The sequence below is a fragment of the Cynoglossus semilaevis genome, chromosome 4 (genome assembly GCF_000523025.1).
Source record: "Cynoglossus semilaevis isolate Cse_v1.0 chromosome 4, Cse_v1.0, whole genome shotgun sequence".
NCBI classification, from domain to species: domain Eukaryota; kingdom Metazoa; phylum Chordata; class Actinopteri; order Pleuronectiformes; family Cynoglossidae; genus Cynoglossus; species Cynoglossus semilaevis.
The window spans coordinates 5,291,216-5,292,130 of record NC_024310.1 but is presented as its reverse complement, the minus strand read 5'-3'; the positions used below and the strand labels follow the sequence as shown (position 1 = coordinate 5,292,130).

General features: G+C 41.6%; 1 protein-coding gene across 2 annotated transcripts in view; it reads right to left on the bottom strand.

Moving 5' to 3' along the window:
• zbtb44 (zinc finger and BTB domain containing 44) overlaps window positions 1-915 on the bottom strand; it is a 13,194-nt gene that overhangs the window by 5,828 nt on the left and 6,451 nt on the right. For both annotated transcript variants that reach the window (XM_017032233.2, XM_008308696.3), the window contains exon 4: window positions 683-834. In XM_017032233.2, coding sequence (XP_016887722.1) covers window positions 683-834 — 152 coding nt within the window. The remainder of the gene's footprint in view (window positions 1-682; window positions 835-915) is intronic.

Sequence of the window (915 nt, the reverse complement as noted above, 5' to 3'; positions counted from 1 at the left end):
ACCTTCCAGGATTTTCACTAATTTCGTTAGGCAGCTGCAGCCGCGTGTTGAATAATCATCGCTGTCACTGCTTCAGAAATGGAGCGAATGCACAAAAACAGTCTCTGTCAACTGTCTCAAAGTGACATTTTAAAGAAGGTTCCAATAAACAACACCTGAGGTCATTATAGTCAGTAGGTTTACCAGGATATTAGTGCTTAAACTTATTGGTTACCTCTGCTGAAGTCGGTTTTATTTTGGGTAGGTTTACCAGGATATTAAGGTTAAAGTGCTTAAACTTATTGGCTACCTCTGCTGAAGTCGGTTTTATTTTGGTAATTGTGTGATCAAAGACACCCAGCATTTTCCTTTCTTTCACAAAATCATGTTAAAATCCTGTTTGTATGTAATTAGCACAGCTAAACAGCAGTGTCAGGCTATTTCCAGCAGAGAAGTTAAAAAACAAAAAATCAATGTCTGTGTTTTTATCTTACTTACTTTCTATCTTACATACTTTCTTACATAACACATCAGTATGACGGGCCGACGTGGGTGGCTGAGTGGGGCTTCGACGAAGAGAAGAAATGTGTTGCCTGTAAAACCACGTCTCTTGTTTGGCTGCTCGACTCAACTTACATCGTTCAGTAGAACGCGCGCTCATGGGACTAAAATGCGACGGTTTCATTTCTCCAGGTTCACCTACCGGAGTGTATGAGCATGTGTTGCTTTAGGTTTTGTATGCGTGTGAATCGGACGCCGCAGGTTGGACACTGAAAGGGCCTGTCGGGGCCGTTGGTGCCTGGTCGGGTGGATGGGCTGATATAGAGGTGGTATGGATACTGGATACCCTCCAACCTGGAACAACAACAAAAGACAAAATGAAGACTAAATCAGAAAGACTGTTTTAGATTTTTAGATCAGAATTTAAATGAAAAC